At 43.1% G+C, this 19,785-nt stretch overlaps 1 protein-coding gene across 1 annotated transcript in view; it reads right to left on the minus strand.

The window, feature by feature from the left end:
* Positions 1-19,785, minus strand: part of LOC308329600 (formin) — a 66,706-nt gene that overhangs the window by 7,427 nt on the left and 39,494 nt on the right. Inside the window, exons 13-14 of the mRNA XM_080783989.1 lie at positions 12,894-12,986; positions 1,664-1,715 (exon numbers count right to left, since the gene is read on the minus strand). Of these exons, the coding sequence (XP_080640115.1) occupies positions 1,664-1,715; positions 12,894-12,986 (145 nt within the window). The remainder of the gene's footprint in view (positions 1-1,663; positions 1,716-12,893; positions 12,987-19,785) is intronic.

The following is a 19,785-nucleotide window of genomic DNA, read 5'->3' on the forward strand; positions in this document are numbered from 1 at the left end:
AGAGAGAAACACACAGAGAGAGAGAGAGAGAGAGAGAGAGAGAGAGAGAGAGAGAGAGACAGACACAGACAGAGACAGAGACAGAGACAGAGAGAGAGAGAGAGACCTTTAAAAGCACCTTTATTAAAACTCTGCAGACAGTACATAAAAATCACTTCAAAATTGCGGTTAGCTCATAAGAAAAGACAAAATATAAATAACACCTCTTTTCTTTGTTTTTGTTTTTTTCAAAAGGAAGGAAGGAGAGAGAGAGACAGAGACAGAGAGACGAGACAGAGACAGACAGAGAGACAGAGACAGAGAGGACCCGTGCGAGTCTTCATCCTCTGTCTCCCTACATGTCTCAGAGAGAAGAGACATGGAGAGAGAGAGAGAGAGAGAGAGAGAGAGATCTGTTTCCATGCCTCAGTGGTTCTGCAGAGAGCAACATGAAACAGAACCATTTGGAAACATTAGCCGAGTTAAAGCATTGTCCAAAAGCAATCAACTCCCTAATTGTTTATTATAGTTTCCATTTCCCAGCGTCCGGCATCTTCCACGGCTCCCCTTTATGTGCTTTTTGTGATTTATCTCGGAAGTGGGAGGGTTACAATTTAAAGCAAACAATTCCACTCCCCTATCTAAACAAGGGGGAAAAATAATCTATTTGCTTTGTTTGTCCTCTCCAGCATCATCCCCCCCACCCCCCCCTCGCCAATATGAAATGTTCCAGATATGATTTTGTTCTAGCGCGAGTCAAAGTGGGCCGCCAGTGTGTCTTGCGCCTATAAATCAGACGCCTCGCGTCGCAGTGGCTCCTGGGAGTTTTCGTGAGAAAACATGGCAGATAAGAGTGATAGTGGAGGAAGCACGGTGTGTTCAGCGTCAACACGCAGCATGTTGCAAGTCGTGTGTGTGTGTGTGTGGGTGCTGGGGTGTGTGTGTGTGTGTGTGGGTGTGTGCGTGTGAAACGAGTACCGCCCGTTCGTCACGTGTGTCCGCCACATTTTGGCTATAGGATAACGTTCCATGTAGTAGATGTGTAAATGCATGCACACTGTGTTGTTGGAGTGCAGCCCCCCCCCTCCCTCCCTCCCCCCCTCCCCCCCTCCCTTCCTCCCTCCCGTCTAGTCACTCTAAGCTGGGATGCTGAATCCTGGGCAGTGATGGTGGGGAATGTACTCCATACTGAAATGAAGACATACTCTGTTACAAGTAAACGTCCGGAATTCAAAACTTACTTGAGTAAAATGTACTTAAAGTACCAAAAGTAGAAAGTACTTAAGTATTTAAGTACAGTACATGAGTAAATGTACTGAGTTACTTTCCGTCACTGATCCTGGGAGGCCTGACTGCTGGATCCCCTGTCCAACCACAGCCCTTATCAGCCAGAGCGCTAATGACTGCAGGCAGCTATACAAATGGCTAGCATTACTGCTATCAGATGCCAGCTATGTTATCTATGTGAAGCACGCTAAATAACCCGATGACGGCCGTGCGATGTTCGCCCATCAATAACACTTGGCACCATTCCCTGAACGCTGTTCGGTGGAGCCCGACGCATAGCCCTTACTGAGATATTACCCTGAAAGACGGATAAAAACTGCAGAAGATTCTCTGTCCAAACATTATGACGCTTCGGCTCGCAAATTAATTTGGCTGATAATGTATGCTGGTTTGCTACCTTTTCTGCGCCGCCTTGATACGGTCGTCTTCCGCCACGTGTTCCTTTTCAGCTGCGGAAAAGAAAAGAAGAAAAAAAAAGGTGTCATGATCAATTAAGGAATCAATTGCAGTGGGACATGCAGTGGCCTTTAAGACATAGATAACTACAAACATTACAAATGGTATAGGTTGGTTTCAAACCATCTGTGACTGACACCAGGACACTGGCATCACCTTCTGGGTGGAGCAAATGGGTTGGGGGGGGGGGGGGGGTTGAGGGGGGGCTGGCTCAGAGGAAGCGGTTGAGATGTCTATGTGGCGCAGCGAGCCGAGCATGTTATGGACGTGTCAGTTAAGCGCATTGTAAAGTCTGACATGTTTCTGTGCGAGTGTGTTGACACAGGGGAGTGTGAGGTTGTGATGCCTGGGGTTGGGGTGGTGGTGGTGGTGGGGTGCAGGGGTCTGTGTGTTCTGGAGGGGGGGTGTGTGTGTGTGTGTGTGTGTGTGTGTGTGTGTGTGTGTGTGTGTGTGTGCGTGTGCGTGCGTGCGGGCATGAGGGGAGCCGATGCAGGGGCGCATGCAGGGCTGAATAGCCAGGCTTGGGAACTGGAGGCTCCAGTGGACTCCTGCCATGTAAAAGTGTCCAAATGCAAGGCAGATGTGTGCGCCGGGCCGGGCTGAGGTGCAAGAATTTATCTAGGGCCAGAGAGTGCCTCTGATCTCAGATTTATTGCATTTTTCCAGATTCATCCTTTTTACAATGATGGGGGGGACCTTTCCCACTTGAAGATTTAAGAGGGGGAAGTCTCCAAAAAATTGTTCAAAGGCAGGTTTGGGGGTCTTCTGGGAGAGGGTGAGCTTAAGTCTCCAACCAACCTCCCCTCTCTCGCTTTTCCTGTATATGGGTAAGGGGGCTGAGGTAAACTTAATGAAGGGGGGTGGCCACGGCTGGGATAGGAGGAGGGGTGGGGGGGGGGGGCGTGACCAATGGCGTTAGTCTCAGTGGGGGTCAGGCTGGCGCCTGAGGTACCCCTCTGGTGTGACTCTTTGCAGAGGTGGCACTGGTGCTAAGAGACATGACGGGTGAGAGAGAGAGAGAGAGAGAGAGAGAGTGAAGATGTGTGTGAAGTTTCTCTTCACACCGCTCACCGTGTAAACATGAAACCAGTAGTGGCTAACTAGAAAGTTATGAGACACGCACGCTGAGAGGAACAATAAATTAGGGCTTTAAAACTCTGACACACTTTTCCAAACCACTGTTTTACCTAGCGGCAGATCACAAAGGGCGACAGGCAGGGGGTGGGGGGGAGACAGAGAGACAGAGAGGACCCGTGCGAGTCTTCATCTTCTGTCTCCCTCCCTACATGTCTCGTCACAGCGGGACGCCAGTCCAGGGGTGCAGCGGAACACTTTGATCATTTGTAAGTTTGGAATTCATCAACATCACTTCAGTTTAACCTACTTGTCGAGTCTACCCAAATCTACCCGTCATCAAGAATAGCAGATCTACAAGCTCACAATGGGTCACAACGTGACTTGAACGTGAATGTTCCCCCCAGAACAGAGATGCTGGGATTCAACTTAAGTGGTTAAACGTCTAGGAAGTAAAAAGTTATTTTCAGTCTGTTCTAATGGAAACGGATATTCCTCCGTGATCGTAGGGGGGGGAATATTTGCATATTTGCGTAGACATTCTAAAAAGTAATTAACAGTGTAATTCAGGTGTGCCCGCTGTGCCGTGGATGTAAGTAATTTAAATGGTAAATGGTGCATTTATACAGCGCCTTTCTCCAAGGCACTTTACAGAGATTGTGCATTACATTCACCCATTCACACACACATTCAAGCATCATGCAAGGCGCCAACCTGCTCATCGGGAGCAATAATGGGTTCAGCGTGTCGCTCAAGGACACTTCGACACTAACTTAAGCTTCAACTTAGCTTCAAACCTCCCAGAACAAACTAATCCGACTCCTCCTAGGCCTAGAGCCCATGACCCACCTTTATGCAACACATTTTGATGGCATAGGATGGCTCCGGGTAGAAGACAGAGTCAAGAAGTTGAAAATGGGTCTGACTTTCAAAATTGTAAATTCAGCCCTGCCCTCTGTGCCCTCAGTCCCCATTTACTTAACCGATTACCTCACAAAGGTGAGCAACTCTCACAGCCACAACACTAGAGGGAGTATAAATAATGATCTGGTGCCACCCACATATAGAACAAATATGGGTAAAATTCACTTTCCACAGCACTGCCACTCATGTGTGGAATGCCCTGCCCCCTTCCCTCAAAACAAACAAATCACTGGCTTCCTTTAAAACCAGTCTGAAAAATCACCTATCAATGTCAGCGGGTCAAAAGGAGAGAAGATGACTGCCCAACCTCCCTATACCCCCCTCCGAGTGATTAATTTGGTATTTAGATTTTTCTTTTCTTACACCTGTAAATAGTTTTCATGTTTTTGAGGTATCTCGATTACTGTCATCATTGTGTTGTGAATGAATGCATTGGGACCCGAATGGAAACAAGACCGCAAGGTCTTTTTTTCGGTGCTATCCTTTTGGATAAATGTGGTTTGACTGTACCATGTACTGTTTTTCATTTGTTAATAAAAAATAAAAAATCAAAATAAATAAAAACTCTGGGGGAGCACGGCATTGAATGGGTTGACAAGCGGCCACTCTACCCCTGAGCCACTGCCGCTACACGTTTCAGAACCACTCAACTCAAAGACATTGAGGTGATGAACGTGCCTCAATGAAAGCGGTTCTAACTGTAAACGTCAGATATAGTGCAAATAGGCTTGTCACAATTATTACATAATCGTGTAATCACAATTATTTGAGTTAATCGTAATCTACAAGAATGCATCACAAGCTATTTCCGCAATTTTGACCTTATTTAAAGTAAGAGTTTTCATAAAATGCCGGTAATTTCTTGGTATAATTCAGTTATTTGTCATATCTGCCCTCTGCACCTCTTCATTACGAAGCCTAAAAGGCAAAGAGAAATGTAATTTCTATTCATATTACATGTTCCAATTACAAATACCAAAAACACAATTAATCGTCAACTTAATTGTGTAAGTGTGACAGCCCTAGTGATTCCTCACAGATCCACTGTGAGGAAATGTCATAGCAACAAGTGTCGTAGTAGCGTCATATAATTGGTCCTCACTGATGCTTACAATAATAGGTAGCATTTTCGTCCACTCTAGGGCTGTCTACAGTTTCGTCCACTCACTCTGTGTCTCAGAGGAGGGCTGTGGACAGTTTTGTCCCACTCACTCTGTGTCTCAGAGGAGGGCTGTGGACAGTGTCGTCCACTCGCTCTGTCTCTCAGAGGAGGGCTGTGGACAGTGTCGTCCACTCACTCTGTCTCTCAGAGGAGGGCTGTGGACAGTGTCGTCCACTCACTCTGTCTCTCAGAGGAGGGCTGTGGACAGTTCCGTCCACTCACTCTGTGTCTCAGAGGAGGGCTTTGGACAGTTTTGTCTCACTCTGTGTCTCAGAGGAGGGCTGTGGACAGTTTTGTCTCACTCTGTGTCTCAGAGGAGGGCTGTGGACAGTTTTGTCTCACTCTGTGTCTCAGAGGAGGGCTGTGGACAGTTCCGTCCACTCACTCTGTGTCTCAGAGGAGGGCTGTGGACAGTTTTGTCCACTCACTCTGTGTCTCAGAGGAGGGCTGTGGACAGTTTTGTCTCACTCTGTGTCTCAGAGGAGGGCTGTGGACAGTTTTGTCCACTCACTCTGTCTCTCAGAGGAGGGCTGTGGACAGTTTTGGACGTAATAGAAACAGCAGTCTTTCTATTCCTGGAAAGTTGGCATGCTATTAGAAGAATCCATTGTTCTCGCGTCAATACAACGTAAAATAAGAAATGTGAAATCTTGTTTGAAAACGACCAACCTTGCCTAGCGATGATGTCACTGCTGGTAGACGGCTTTCTGAGCAGTCCACAGCCAGTAAGTGGTGGGAATTGTTTTTTCAACTTAAGTAAAAGTATCAATACTGCAATGTAGAAATACTATGTTACGAGTCAAATACCAAATACCAAAAGCACTGGTATAAAAATGTGCTTAAAGTACCGAAAGTATGCATTACGCAGAATGTCCCATTTCACAAGTTTTCAAATGTATAAAATGTATAAAAACCTTCTGAAAATAATGCGAGGCATTGTGAGCTTGTAGATCGGCTATTTTCAAACGGCTGAAATGTATAAATATAGGTGGTTAATGTATATTTTGTTACAATAAATAAACACAATTTACAATTAAGGTACTAGACCTCATGTTTTCAAATAATTGTAGTGGAGTAAAAGTATTATACAGTATTTGCCTGACATGTAGTGGAGTAATAGTACTGAATATTGGAAATACTCTAGTAGTAGTAATAGTATAGTAGTAAAAATGCCTCAAAACTGTACTTAAGTACTACAGTCTATGTACAATTGTACATCCTATGAATGGATACTCTGAACAGTGGATATGCTTATATGCAGTACAGTGTCAGCCGGCCTTCTATCATTAAGTATCTGCTTAATATCATTTATCAACACTAGTGAACCGCTGTGCAACAGCCACCATGATCTCAACACCCACTTCATCGGAATAAGTAAAGCTTTGGTGACTGGGCTGTGATTCACAGACAGCGAGGAGAGCGTGAGGATTCAAAGACAATCGAGCATTCCCCGAGAGAGCCAGCCAAACGAAACATTACACAACCCCAAAGATTAAAGGCAGGAATTTGTTTTCAATTAGTCGTGGTGTGTATTCAACACTCAAAATATGCCCCTCAAAATGTCCCCAGAGGTTTCAAAGAGCTTCTATTAAAGGGGAAACAGAAAGGTGGTTGATTGTTGACTTGGGAGGCTAACCCCCCCCCCCCCCCCCCCCCCCCTATTTTCTTTTTCTTTCAACAGTAAATAGCTCTGAAAGCAATGAAATGCTGTCTCTCAATAAGAGAACGGTTGAAGTCATGGAGAGTGAATCCAGAGTTACCACACGTTTATGGACATGGGGAAATACAGAGGAATTAAAGCGGCAATCCATAACTTCTGCACATTGGAACTACAGCAAAAGATGGTGCAAAGATTCAGTGTCACACGGAGTTAAAATTACATTGATGGACCAGACAACGTGAATGTGTTTGTTTTGGGTTTTTTACACCGAAGACGCTATAATATAGATATGATGTAAATACTGTGAAAAACGTTTGAGTGGTTGGCACCGCTCAAAAATGTAAAGTAGCAGGTAATAATCAAGTGCAGTATACCTCAAAATTGTAAATGCACTTGGTTCCTTTCCGCCACCATACACCAGCATGGATCAGTTCAGCACTATAAGCCCTATACACCTCACACTATGCATTTGAACATTTTAACTCAGTTAGAAAATTCTCTATAATGGCGAGCCCAAAATAGATGATTAATGTTGGACGTGTACGTTGTGTGCATCGGCAATTTTTTTGCTATGTTTGAAAACTTTAATTAATTTAGAAAATGCCCCTATAATGCAGAGCCCAAAATAGGTATGCCATGTTGAAAGTGATTAACCCATTCTGAACGGGAACCCATTTTGGTGTTGGCATCATGTTATGCTTTACCTATTGAAAAATAGCAGATCTACAAGCTCGTAGCGCGCCACCGAGTGGCGCGCTACGAGCTTGTAGGTCTGCTATTTTTTGAAAAATCAAAGAACGACTGACATTTTTAGAATCTGATCTCGGGTCAGAATGGGTTAATCAGACCAGTGTGTGTCCAGGTGGAAACCTCGTATGAATCTGATCTCAGGTCAGAATGGGTTAATGTTGGACATGTACTGTACACGTGTGCGTTTGTGCGTGCGTGTGCGCGGTGTTCAGGGCGTTGGGGTTCATCTACAGACCCTGCTGTGAGCCTCTCTCTACAGGCTGTGGAGGTTCTGGGTCAGCGCTGCACACAAACACAAGGCTGTGACTTATAGATTCATATATACTGGTACACATCGGTACTATATTATGAGAATGAGGGCCTAACGACGTTCTGTGTAACACCAATTACCAGTGCTGAGGAAAAGTACTACCGGTAATCACATTTCATGAGTAAAAGTACAAAACTATTGGTATCAAAATGTACTTAAAAGTAATAAAAGTAGACAGCACTGGTGGAGAATATTCCCTTTCCAAACGTATAAAATGTGAAAAAATGTAAATTAAAAATAATTAAAACAACTGTTCTACGGCTATTTTCAAATGCATATAGGGCTTGAGTGGCTAATATATGTTTTGCAATAATAATAAAAATCTACAAAGTAACTAGTACCTAAAGTTTTCAAATAAACGTAAAAGTAAACATTTACCTCTGAGATAGAAGTAAAAGTACTGAAAATTGGAAATACTCAAGTAAAGTAAAAAAAAATACCTCAGTTACTTTACACCACTGTCAACTACTACGCCATATGTCCTGCATGCACGTGGATCTGGACACCAAGTGGTCAGTTTACGATGTTAGTCATCCTTGACAGCACTATGATGACATCAGCATATTTGGGCAATGTTTCAGCACAACCCGACCCCCGCTGATATAACGGATGCGTTTGAATATATAGACACACAGAGCGCACTGCCAATACAAACTAATAGGGCAGTTATTTTACGGAACGCACCCAAAATATGCACAGTTCATAAAAGGAAAATGCATGAAGGACAAGTCAGGGAGTTAATTTCTAGTTCTACTGGTGCCGTGCATAAGACATTTGGCACTGATCGGCCGAGATTAACCCTACACAGAGACACACACACACGCGTGCGCATACAATTCAAAAGAAGCTTACACACACCTCTTCATGGCGGCATTATTAAATGCCACCCCTTTCAAAGCATTTAAACAACACAGTGACATGTATTCTACTCAAATTCACAGATAATAGCCAAATAATAGCCTATTCAATTCCACTCTGTCTACCACTTAGTTTTTAAGACCATTTCAAATATTCTGTGATATTGACCAATGCTCCTCTTGTCTGTGTAACAACCAAACCAAAGGCGTGCCTGCCAGTGCATAGCTTGAATTTCGTTCATAAATCTTTTCGGTTAAAAGTCAACAATAACATTAAAAACAAACAAAAAAACACACAATGGAATATTAATGTGTTATCTTGGTTCCATTTTTACATTCTTGGAGTTACAGACCCTGCCGTAGGGGCCCCCTGGTGGTCCCTATAGTACCCAAGCTGAAGCACTACAAAGAATACGGAGTTTAAGTGGTTAATGTGGTAAAATGGAGACCTCCTTGGGGTATATGCTGGCATATTAGTCACTTTCAGAGACATAAAAGAGCTTATGATACTGTCCAGTCTGACCCTATAAGTATGCTCTGTTAACAGCTGCTCCTTTGTGGCGTGCAGAAATGTTTGATAGTTCTTGCCCTGCAGCGTTTATGCAAAACCGCGAGTATAAAGATTGCATGCAGGTGGCTGCTCAAATGATGACCGACGCCTTCAGTCTAACCAATGTCTCCGTCCCCCTCCATGTTCACGCCGCTATTCAGCTCTAAAGATAGCGAGAGCTTGGTCGAGACAATCCGTCCTGCACCACTGGTTACAACTGTCGTGACAAAAACGGGATGCCCTCGTTGGCATGCTGTCAAGCGCAGAGGGAGTTTCTGTATATAATAAAGCTTTGGAGACGCAAGCATGTGTGCAGAGCCTGGTACGCACAGCTATAGCCTATAACATATATAGCCTCGACTCCATGTCTGCAGCGTATGAATGTCCAATGCATATGCGAGGCGGACTGCAGTTTGTATGATATGTGAACCCATCGTTCACGGAAATAATATACACAATCACCTCCAATAAATAACTAGACTGTTTAAATTACAGACACTCTTACCCCTCATTCTCCGACGATCAAAAGGCATCGTTGTTGAACCCGTTGGCCCTTGAGAAGTGAATGAGAAAGACTCCCTTTTCTGTATGGTAGCCCTCTCGTTCCCGGCAGACTGTCATCGCCCCCTCGCTCTGCACACCTTGTAAGGCCCGATTACTTTCACAACACAAGCCTCAACTACTTAAACCCGGCCTACAGTAATCTATGCCCTGTTGACCCAAGTCCCCCAGGGGTCCATACTTGGTCCCCTTCCTTTGTTGCCTATACACCTCTTCTTCGAAAGCTTAAAGCTAAAAACAAATATATATACATATATCAAATGTACTATTATGACATGTCAAGAAAAGGGATGCTAGGGTGCATGTGGTAAATGGATTAGCTAATGTATAAGCAGCCTGGTAAGGAATTCCTTGAAGGGTGAATCAGTAAGAATCAGAGGAGTGGGCTGAAGTCATGGTGTTACTGTTCGGTATGTATACAGTAGCTACCAAGGAAATATATTATGGTTGTGTATATCTAACCTTCTTATAGCACCTTATGTTGTCTTATCTTTGCGCCTTATGATACGATATCATATGTTTTGAGGCTTGTAAGAGCCAAGATGTCCCGCTTAAACCTGATAGCTATATTGTTTTGGTACAGCCTGTCTTGTTATGGTTCAGCTTGGTATTACACTGACATCTGTAACCCATCAGATTATGTGACATTAGAGGGAGCTCATTAAGAGTCATACAAAGTAAACATGAATAGATCATTTTGTAACTTTCCCAGAACCAAAGGGTGTCAGTATGGCTCATTTTCTTTCATACTGCACATCGGCAGAATCCGCTTTGTTTGCGTTTGAATATGTGCTAAAAGCGTACGAGAGTAGCCTAAATGGAGAGGCACAACAAACACAATCCTTGCTCATGGAGCACAGGGACAACAGATAATAAAGATGATCAACAATATCTGGACTTACTATATCAGACCAGGTGTAGCAATACAGGTCCTACCTGCAACAGCACTTTAAATGAGTTAGTAATATCCTGGCCGTTAGTGAACAGAGGCCAGGATCACGGTGGTCCTCTGCCATGTTCTACTGAGGCCAGCCTGCCTTTACAAGGCCACAGCCATGGATGTCCTGCCAGCTTTATGGCAGTCTAGAGTACATGAGAACCCCGTAAGGGGCAATGTGATCCCTTCTACATGCCTGTAGACTCCTGTCCTCATGCTGTCTTACAGTCAGTCCACCAAGACGCCCTCTCCCAGCAAGTAGCATAACACAAACAGTGGTGGAAAAAGTACTCACATTTTGTACAAGCATCAATACTGCAATATAAAAATACTCTGTTACAAGTAAAAGTTGGGAATTCAAAATGTACTTGTGAGTAAAAGTACAAAAGTATTGGCATCGAAATGTAGTTGAATTACCAAAAGTAAAAGTACTCGTTGACCAGAATGTCCCATTTCAAGTTTTCAAATGTATAAAAATCTTTTGAAAATACCGATCTACAAGCTCACAATATGTTGCATAGCGAGTCTTAGCGACACATTGTCGCTATAGTAACTACGGTTTTCAAATAATTAGAATAGTAGATTAAAAGTACAATATAGGCCTCTAAAATGTAATGGAGTAGAAGTATTGGAAACTGGAATTAATCAAGTAAAGAAAAATACCTCAAAATTGTACTAATGCACTTTACAATGCGGCAAACAAACACACCCTCTCTGAGCCACCCAACTGACCGCCTGACGAGGCAACAAAACATAATTATACCTTTGCACTTTTAAAGGTCCCTTGCTGAGTTTCTGCAGGGAAACGGGGCTTTCATGGCGATCTGCTCAGTTGTAAATTGTGGCCCCAAAAGAATGTTTCATCTTTGAAGACAGACCAGTGTTCTCTCAGATTTGCCTGTCACGAGTCCAGAAGGTGACGGGCTGGGCTCGTGAGGCCTGTCACGACTCCAGAAGGTGACGGGCTGGGCTCGCTCAACTCAAGTCGCTCGCTCAAGTCACGCTCAACATATTGAGCGTGACTGAGGACTGAGGATCCATCATCACTATCTAGCGTTGAGGATTTGGCAGTGTGTCATCGTGTTATGATTTGAAGGGCGCGGGAGAGCGTTAGACAACTCAGCGCTCAGCGCGGCGGTCGCCGCAGATGGCGGATGCGACATGAAGGCATTTTGACATTTTATAAATCACGACAGCCGGAGCCGTTGCTTCTTAGAAGACAACACATTTGAATGCGACACTTGACATTTGAATGAGTGTCAGGGAGCAGGCATGTCTTTGTTCTTCTTTCACAATGAGTTACACCATGAATAACCATAGCATACCATTTATACTGCGTTGCCGTATAATTACAACACCAAAGAGTCTTAAAGCCATTTAGGCCTGACCTCGAAATTTAAAAAATGTCTTCTAAATCCTCCAGTTTTCTGAAATAAATATTTTCACGATTAAAAAAAAATAGCAGACCTACAAGCTGGTAGCGCGCCACCGAGTGGTGTGCTACCACTGTTTAATACACCAAAAGAGGTTCCCGCCCAAAATGGGTTAAAGCCCTACTGGCAGCGATTTTGGAAGGGTGGCGCTAAAGGAAAGGCCTATCAGATAATGAGATGTGTTTTGGAAGGGTGGCGCTAGAGGAAAGGCCTATCAGATAATGAGATGTGTTTTGTAGCAAAGATGTCATTTTGGCCTGAGGGTGGTACTGGAGGAAATATCATGGGGTCACTAAGTAGTTATGGTTCAATTTCCAGGGAGCATGAATGAATGAATGAATGAATGCGTATCATAAGCAAGTTTCACAGCAATCTGTCCATTATGTTTTCAGAAATGTTTGGCCTAATGGTGGTGCTAGAGCAGTTGTGCTGAACCTTCTTCACCACTCTGGATCAGGGCCCACTTGCAAAGTGTCCGGGTGTTCTAGTATGCCAGTCGATGCTGATCCAATATCACATAATTTATCACATGATGATATGTCATCTACAGTCATCAATTATTTTGTATTTTGAATGCTTCAGTTGACACGTTGTTATTTATTCCTAGATCGGTGGTTCTTCAAACCCTTTCATTTCAAGGATGTGTACAAATGGAACAGTGTACAAATTGAACCCTTCCGTATACACTCTCAGAGTAACAGAGCTGTGAGGGTCCATTTGGAACCCCCTCAAGGGACCCTGAGAGTCGCTGGACCCCACTTTGAGAACCACTGTCCTACATTTGTTTTAATTTAGAATACACACTAGTATTGGATCGGTACTCAGTATGGGTTATGGGTATCAGAATCGGTATCGGGAAGGAATATTTTCTTTCGGTACATCTCGACTATAAAGTACAAGATGATCCGTTACTATGCTAGCATTCAAGCTACAGCGTCGTCACACAGACTCACCAGTGGAGACAAAGGCCTCCATGTTGTCCTTGAAGGGCTGGAGGTGTTCCTCTGAGGAGTTGGCACACACCTTCTTTACGTCCTTCTCACAGGCTGGTATAGGAGAGAAAACAAAGAAAGGACTGCTCAATTAGTCAGGGAATATATTATCCGAATAATGTCAAATCTGTGAATACATTTCTTACCAAGAATTTAAAAGGTGTCTACTGTCTACTAACATTTTTCTATTCAACCACCCTAGGGGAATTTTGTACAGCTGCTGAAAGTTGAGGTACCATCAACAACCAATATAAGGCAATTATGCTTTAAGTAGCATGTGATGTGTCAAACTAGGAGGTTTTCATGATTCTGAATCCATTCCAAGCATTAGTTTTGCACGAAAAACACTCCTTGGGCTAAAAATGGGCAAGTGGCTATGGCCGAATTTAGCCCAAGGAGTTGGTTTTTTTTTGTGCAAAACTAATGCTTGGAATGGATTCAGAATCATGAAAACCCCCTAGTTTGACATGTCACATGCTACTTAAGAAATGTATTCCAAGATAGTCCTCTGACTAAATTCAAACGTTGGTTTCTGATCCTACCCGATTCTACAAATGCCTTCTAAAATTAGAGATTCTGAAACTTCTTTGTGCCAAGGAGGACCCCCACATTTTATTTAAGTTTATACCATGTTGGTATGTACTGACGTTTTTGTTTTTTGTTGCAAATATTATTTTATTTGTTCTATATTTTACACTATATACACTTATTTTAATGCTTTGACTTATTTTGTCCAATTTTATCATGTTCAAAATAACGTTTTTCATTCATTCTTTCAATGGTAGACTGTATCTTGTATATTCATGTCACTGGCTTCCATTGACAATGGATGCTAGACTGTATCTTTGAATCTTCATGTCGCTGGCTTCCATTGACAATGGATGGTAGACTGTATCTTTGAATCTTCATGTCGCTGGCTTCCATTGAATGGTAGACTGCATCGTTTCATCCGCACGTGTGAAAGCACCAATTTCCCAGGGAAACATCATTTCCTATAGGAAATCAGTTTGTTGATGTTGGGTTGCTATGGCTATACATGTATAACATTACCGATCAGTGTACTACTTAGGAGGCCAGCGTGACATCACGGAAGGAACTCCTTATTTGGGCAAGGCTGACACGGAACTCTGTGTAGGGGGGCGTGGCTGGTGGTCACAGTGACATCACAGTGATGTCACAGTGCCTGTTATAAAAGTAGTGCTCACACTGAGAAAAACGCCATTCACCACCTCGTAACGATGCAACATCGCCTCCTACTGGATTCCTCACCACCTCGTACCGACGCAGCATCGCCTCCTACTGGACTCTTTGATTAGATTTTTAGCGCCATCAAACATATTCACACTTTTATTCTCAGCCGTGTAGAAATGGCGTCCGCTAGCAACAAGTTGAAAGAAGAATATGAAGCAAAGGCTGTTGATGAAGTTCAGCAGATGATCCAGGAGAGACAGGAGAAGATTCAGGAGGTCAAACGCTCAGTAGATCTCAGCAGGAGAGATGCAGATACAGTCATAGCCGTGGGTGTGCAGGTCTTCACTGCTCTGATCAGCTGTATTGAGAGAAGCCAGGCTGAGCTCATTGGTGTGATTGAAGAGAAGCAGAAAACAACAGAGAAACAGGCTGAAGGCTTCATTGAAGATCTGCAACAGGAAGTCACTCAGTTAGAGAAGAGAATCTCTGAGCTGAAGCAGATCTCACACATTAAAGACCACCTCCTCCAGAACATCACATCCTTCAACACAGAGTGGATGCCCGCCAAAGACTGGACAAAGGTCAATGTTCATCAGTCTTCACATGTGGACACATTGAGGACAGCTGTGTCTCAGCTGGAGGAGACACTCAGTCAAGAGATGAAGAAGCAGCTGTGTGATGCGGAGCTGAGGAGGATCCAACAATATGAGGTGGATGTAACTCTGGACCCTGATACAGCACATCCCATCCTCATCCTGTCTGGGGATGGAAAACAAGTGAGTCATGGAGAAGACGTAAGGAAGAATCTCCCTGACAACACAGAGAGATTCTGTACATATGCTGTTGTCTTAGGAAAACAAAGATTCTCCTCAGGAAGGTTTTACTATGAGGTTCAGGTTCCACGGAATACAGCGTTTGGTTTAGGAGTGGTCAGAGAGTCCGTCATCAGGAAGGGATTCATCACACGGAGTCCCAACAATGGTTACTGGACTATAGCGTTGTGTGGAAATGTAAGAGAGGAGCTCCAGAAAGTGGGAGTGTTTGTGGATTATGAGGAGGGCCTGGTCTCCTTTTATGATTTGGAGACCAGAGTCCATATCTACTCTTTCACTGGCTGCACCTTCACTGAGAAACTATATCCATTCTTCAGTCCATGTTTGAACCGTAATGATATACACTCTGCTACTCTGATCATCTCTCCTGTCACCAGAGGCAGATTTAACAATCTGGGGGCTCACAGCAAAGCTGAAGCAGGGGGGCCGGCAGGGGGGCCGACGGCGAGCGAGGGCCCCCAGCCCACGCGGCCCTGCCTAGAGAAACAGCATGGAGTTTGAATCAGCAGTAAATTGGACATGTCTTTATACAACACAATATAAAACCATAAAGTATAAAATAATGAATAAACAAAAAAAAAAGAAAGAAAAAAAAGAAGTCGTTCATTTAAAAAAAAATAAGCTCGATCCTTGATGCTATATTTAGATATCGTGGCCACGACTTTGTGTCAGACTTAAAAATTTCAAAAATGTAAAAAAAAAAGACAGATATACAATCTTGCAGGGATCTTGTATATCTGCTTTTAGAGTTTTCTGAAAAACATAATATATATATATACCTTGTGTTGTAGTAATACTAATAATCTACATCTAGTACTAGTAATTTAAAAATCACACCCGTGTGAAGTGAGGGGCGCTATATTATATACATCTTTTATGACGTAATTATCAGACAAAACAAACATGGACAAAACAAACATGTTAATGGCATTTAATGTTTGCGTTAGTGACAAAACAAACATTATATACTCTGTATATAGGAGGGGATAGCGACCCTCAAAAACATAATATACAGTATTATACCTTGTGTCGTAGTACTTATAATCTACATCTAGTACTAGTAATTTAAAAATCACACCAGTGTGAAGTGAGTATATAATAATATAATCTACAAAGTAGTGAAAATAATAGTAATTTAGGTTCTCAAATTGTAGTGGAATAAAAAGTACAATATTTCCCTGTGAGGTGTAACTATGTAGAAGTAAAAGTATTGAAAATTGGGAATACTCCAGTAAAGTAGAAAAAATAACAGGCCAATGTGAAAAGGGTGGGATATATTCCTCAGTCGGCCTCCTGGTGGCGTTATAACAGGCCAATGTGAAAAGGGTGTGATATATTCCTCAGCCTAGTAGGAAAGTCTGTGAAAGATTTCATGTAAATTGTACACTGCGTTCATGATTTGAGGCTTTTTGTTCAAAACGGGCCAATCCTGCAAACTTTGAAAGCCAATGTTAGCAAATTAGGATGGAATATGAAATATCGGACAGATGCGTCTTGAACACATGACTATAGAGGAGGAGTAATATAAAAGGCAGGGGGTCATCGTTGGCATCCAGGGAGTGTGCGTGCAGAATGTGGCACCGACCAGGTTAACGGTGCCGGAGATTAGCTGGTAACAGACGGACACACACACGGACGGAGTGCAAAACATACTCTCTCTCCCCATGCCTTCGGCCTGGTGGAGACAAAAATAAAAAAGAAAGTGTGCCAGATCCTCGTACTGATGTTAGGTATATAAAACTATATAAGTGAAACTCACGAATGGCAATTAATTAAGAGACATATGATACTGGGTATCACCTTACTAACACCTGATGAAGAGCCTTGTGAATCACATTACAGTAAAAAAAATAAAAAAGAAACACTGCCTATTAAACCAAGCTGGCAATCAAAACAAGAGAGAGGGGTTCATTACTGTAAGGTTCTGTGGTAGGAGAAGTAATGAGGATAAATTCCATAATCTACTATATAAACTATAAAGTTTAACTTGTGGCAGGCGGGCGGGTGGCCTGATTATGCCCAAATATGGACAGGCTACGGGCGGGTAGATGATGCATGCGTGCTGCATGTTGGAGAGCGGTTTCAGTTGTGTGACAGGAGACCAGAGCTCCACATCACATGCCCGTCTCTCCATTTATGGGGATCCCCAAAATCTGTGTTGTCAGCGGTGTGGGGGAAAGTACTCGCATGTTTTAATTAAGTAAAAGTATCAATACCGCAACGTAGAACTACTCTGTTACAAGTAAAAGTCAGGAATTCATAATGTACTTGAGTAAACGTACAAAAGTATTGGCACTTAAAGTACTAAAAGTAAAAGTAGTCATTATGCAGAATATGTGCCATTTCAAGTTTTCAAATCGAAAATAGCAGATAAATAACGTTTTGTGAACTAAACTAACATAACTAAAGTTTTCAAACAAATGTCGCAGAGTAAAAGTAGAATATATTGGCCTCCGAGATGTAGTGGAGCAGAAGTAAAAGTATTGGAAATTGGAAATACTCTGATCAGTTCTTGATCAGTGAGAGAGAGACAGAGAGAGAGAGAGAGAGAGTAAATAGAAACTAGGATTTGGTCTCTGATTTAACCCTCTGGGCTTTGTGGTGGCTGGGCACAAAGAGTAAAATGCAATCCAATGTAACCACCCTATAGCATTCCTCATCTGGGCATGTTACTTATAACAGGCAAACATTAAGCAAAAATAGCAGATCTGCAAGATCCACAACAATGTAGATTGGTCATGTATACATTTGTACGGTGAAGAGATTTGGTGCAGAGGGAAAATAGTAGGGCTGCAATTAACAGACCAACTAAGTATATAGGGTTTAAGACAGTGGTCAATCTACAGGTGCAAACCATGACAACTCCTTTAGGAACCCTAACAGTGTGTGCGCGCGTAATGCAATTATATCTGGCTTATTGTGCGTGTGTGTGTGTGTGTGTGTGTGTGTGTGTGTGTGTGTGTGTGTGTGTGTGTGTATGTGTGTGTGTGAGTGCGTGCAGCTCATCTATTTGCTGTTTGTGGATGGGCCTTTGTTGTGATGCCAAATGCACCTCAGAGGAAACCGCCATTTCCAGCCAAACCTTTTCATTTCCTCCCAAACAATTAGCCTTGCGATGGAATATGCAGGGAGAGACGCCTGCTCAAATCACTTTGGCACATTCCCCCAACCTGCAAGTCATTAATGGATCCAGTAAATACTTTAACGTGCTTATGACTGCATTGCTAAGTGGCGTGGTGGTTCTGCAACATAACAAGAACATTACTGGGTCTTGCCACGGTCTCGGTCCGCTGCGTTGCTGCTGTTAGATGTGCGTCGGGTTCTCGCATCGTCACAGGGAAGCGAGCTACACCTGCAGCTCGGCACGTTCGGGTGCAAAGCACACATTTCTTCTATCTTCACAGAATGGATTGTGAAAGCCGCGCGCCTACAGTATACAGTATCGCAAGTCAACGCATCTCTCATCCCTAGTCTAAAAGAGCCAAGGAGGTTTTAACCCATTGACGCCTGGTGCAACGTATACGTTGTTCTACCCTTGATGCCGGCGCGCTCTCTGTGTCTCATCAGCTATTGCTATACATGTAGCAACATAACTATTTTTTTTTAAATCATCTGAATTTGAAGATTTTCAGAAACCTTAGGTCAGGCCCTAGAAGGCGTTCCCAGATTCGGCCTCAGGCATCAATGGGTTAAGCAAGGACAAGAGCAATCTGTCGTATATTGAAAAACCAACCGAACGAACAAAAAACAAAACAGGTAAATAGCCACAGAAACACGACAAACAAAATATCCTGTTTAGAAAAACCATGTTTCCCAACCAGAAATCCCCCTACTCAAGAGAGCCCATTAAAATAGTGTTCAAAACAGCAAGTCTACAATTTAGAGGCGGCTCTCCTCCAAATGTGGTCCAGACAGTGAAGACCGCAAGGAGGAAGCCCACAACACAAACACCAGCAGCTGCAGGGAATCAGAACTAAAGGGATTTGCTTTGGGACAATTGTCTTCTAATCCAATGATAATATACACTTTACATGTGCTGTGCATTGGGAGAGCAGACTGACTGCTGTCTATGATGTTACCAGACCTGAAGGAAGACTTCCAATGTCAAGTTTACTGTACTCGCATAGTATATGCCCATACCCAGTATATTGGCAGGCAATATGGGCATATTGGTTGGATCGGTGGTTCTGGAATCTGGACAACCGCATATCCGAACAACTCGGCGGCGGACACTGCACTCGAGCCCTCGCCGATGTGCATGGCGATTTTGAAGTCGGTCAGTCCCATACCATAAGGGCTTATAGTGGTCGACTGTTCGGATCTGTGGCTCTGGACAACCGGATCTAATATGGGCATATCAGTACTGTATATGGATATGCCTGAGCCCGACATGACATCAGTGCAAATTGATGCAAATCAGCAACATTAGGAAGTAGATGACGTTAGTGCAAGCAAAATAGCTGATTCTATAACCTATAATATAGCCTCATATAATAAGATTGTTCAGGACTACAGCCTGATCCCACAATCTACAGTTGTGCGGATGTGACTTTATTTTCTCGTTTTTGCTTCTTAGCTTTTATTGTAGCTATTTTGACTAATTGTCTTTTATATTGTTGTTGGGGAGGCAAAAAGTACAAATATATCACAGCACTGCAATGTTGCCACAGCTGTATTATAACTTTATAAGCGCATGTCCGCAAGAGACAATAAAAAACATTCAAAAAATAAGTTTTCCTTTGGCCACAAATAAAGACACGCTGTTTTTTGTTTCAACAACTATTAAACAGCTTCAAAGGTTTGTGTCTGTGAACAACCTAGTCTTTCGT

Source organism: Protomyctophum bolini (assembly GCF_963924005.1).
Source record: "Protomyctophum bolini genome assembly, chromosome: 15".
In the NCBI taxonomy this organism is placed as follows: Eukaryota; Metazoa; Chordata; class Actinopteri; order Myctophiformes; family Myctophidae; genus Protomyctophum; species Protomyctophum bolini.